The 1,399-nt window shown below is 44.7% G+C and overlaps 1 protein-coding gene across 1 annotated transcript; it reads left to right on the top strand.

Moving 5' to 3' along the window:
* The first annotated feature begins 232 nt into the window (after positions 1-232).
* On the top strand, positions 233-1,163 carry LOC102242184 (olfactory receptor 4N2). Its single transcript, XM_005856938.2, has one exon. The coding sequence runs from the start codon at positions 239-241 to the stop codon at positions 1,160-1,162; it is 924 nt and encodes a 307-aa protein (XP_005857000.1). The 5' UTR covers positions 233-238; the 3' UTR covers position 1,163.
* Positions 1,164-1,399: the final 236 nt, after the last annotated feature.

The raw sequence follows: 1,399 nt of genomic DNA, 5'->3' as shown, positions 1-1,399 counted from the left end.
TTGGTGAATGGGAATAAGAGTCTGGCTTTAAGAACGGCATTTTTATTTGCTTTCCTGCTTTAAGTCTGGAAGAAGGAAAGGTTCAGAGTTTACCCAGGATATTGGAGAGGGTTGAAACATGTTGTTTTTAATTGAAGCAATAGATATGTAAAATATTTTACTGGAGAAAAACTAGAGTCTATGGAAGAAATAACCATAATAATAAATTCTGCTTCTTGATGTACTGCAGGCAGAGGAGATGGCGAGTGAGAATAGCACAGTGGTAACTGAATTCATCCTCCTTGGTCTGACTCAGTCTCACAATATTCAGCTACTGGTCTTTGTGCTAGTTTTAATTTTCTACCTCATCATCCTCCCTGGAAATTTCCTCATCATTCTCACCATCAGATCAGACCCTGGCCTCACAGCCCCCCTCTACTTCTTTCTGGGCAACTTGGCATTCCTGGATGCATCCTACTCCTTCATTGTGGCTCCCAGGATGCTGGTGGACTTCCTCTCTGAGAAGAAGGTAATCTCCTACAGGGGCTGCATCACTCAGCTCTTTTTCTTGCACTTCCTTGGAGGAGGGGAAGGGTTACTCCTTGTTGTGATGGCCTTGGACCGCTACATCGCCATCTGCCGTCCTTTACACTATTCAACTGTCATGAACCCCCGAGCCTGCTATGCCTTGCTGTTGGCTCTGTGGCTAGGAGGCTTTGTCCACTCCATCATTCAGGTGGCCCTCATCCTCCGCTTGCCCTTCTGTGGCCCAAACCAGCTGGATAACTTTTTCTGCGATGTGCCGCAGGTCATCAAGCTGGCCTGCACAGACATCTTTGTGGTGGAGCTCCTGATGGTCTTCAACAGTGGCCTGCTCACCCTCCTGTGTTTCCTGGGCCTTCTGGCCTCCTATGCAGTCATCATCTGTCGGGTACATCGGTCGTCCTCTGAGGGGAAGAACAAAGCCCTGTCCACTTGTACTACTCACGTCATTATTATACTTATCATGTTTGGACCTGCCATCTTCATCTACACTCGCCCCTTCAGAGCCTTCCCAGCTGACAAAGTGGTTTCTCTCTTCCACACTGTGATCTTCCCTTTATTGAATCCTGTGATTTATACTCTTCGCAATCAGGAAATAAAAGCTTCCATGAGGAGGTTGCTTAATCAGCACTTAGCTTGATGAAAGGGAGGAAGGGAAGAATATGAAAATCAAGACTGGAGAATTTCTTCTGAAATTAATGTATACCTCCCCAAAACCTTTCATTTATTGAGCATCTCCCATTGTCAGAACTATTCTAGGCACTGGAGAAAGAGTTATTAATGAGATAAGTAAAGTTACTGATCTCCTAAAGTTACTTCTGGTGAAAATAGACAGCCATTAAGATAGAAAATAAATAGCATGGTTTCAGGAAGAATA

This window comes from Myotis brandtii, unplaced genomic scaffold (genome assembly GCF_000412655.1).
Source record: "Myotis brandtii unplaced genomic scaffold, ASM41265v1 scaffold1056, whole genome shotgun sequence".
NCBI classification, from domain to species: Eukaryota; Metazoa; Chordata; class Mammalia; order Chiroptera; family Vespertilionidae; genus Myotis; species Myotis brandtii.
The sequence above is the reverse complement of the archived record's forward strand: the minus strand, read 5'-3'. Positions and strand labels throughout refer to the sequence as shown.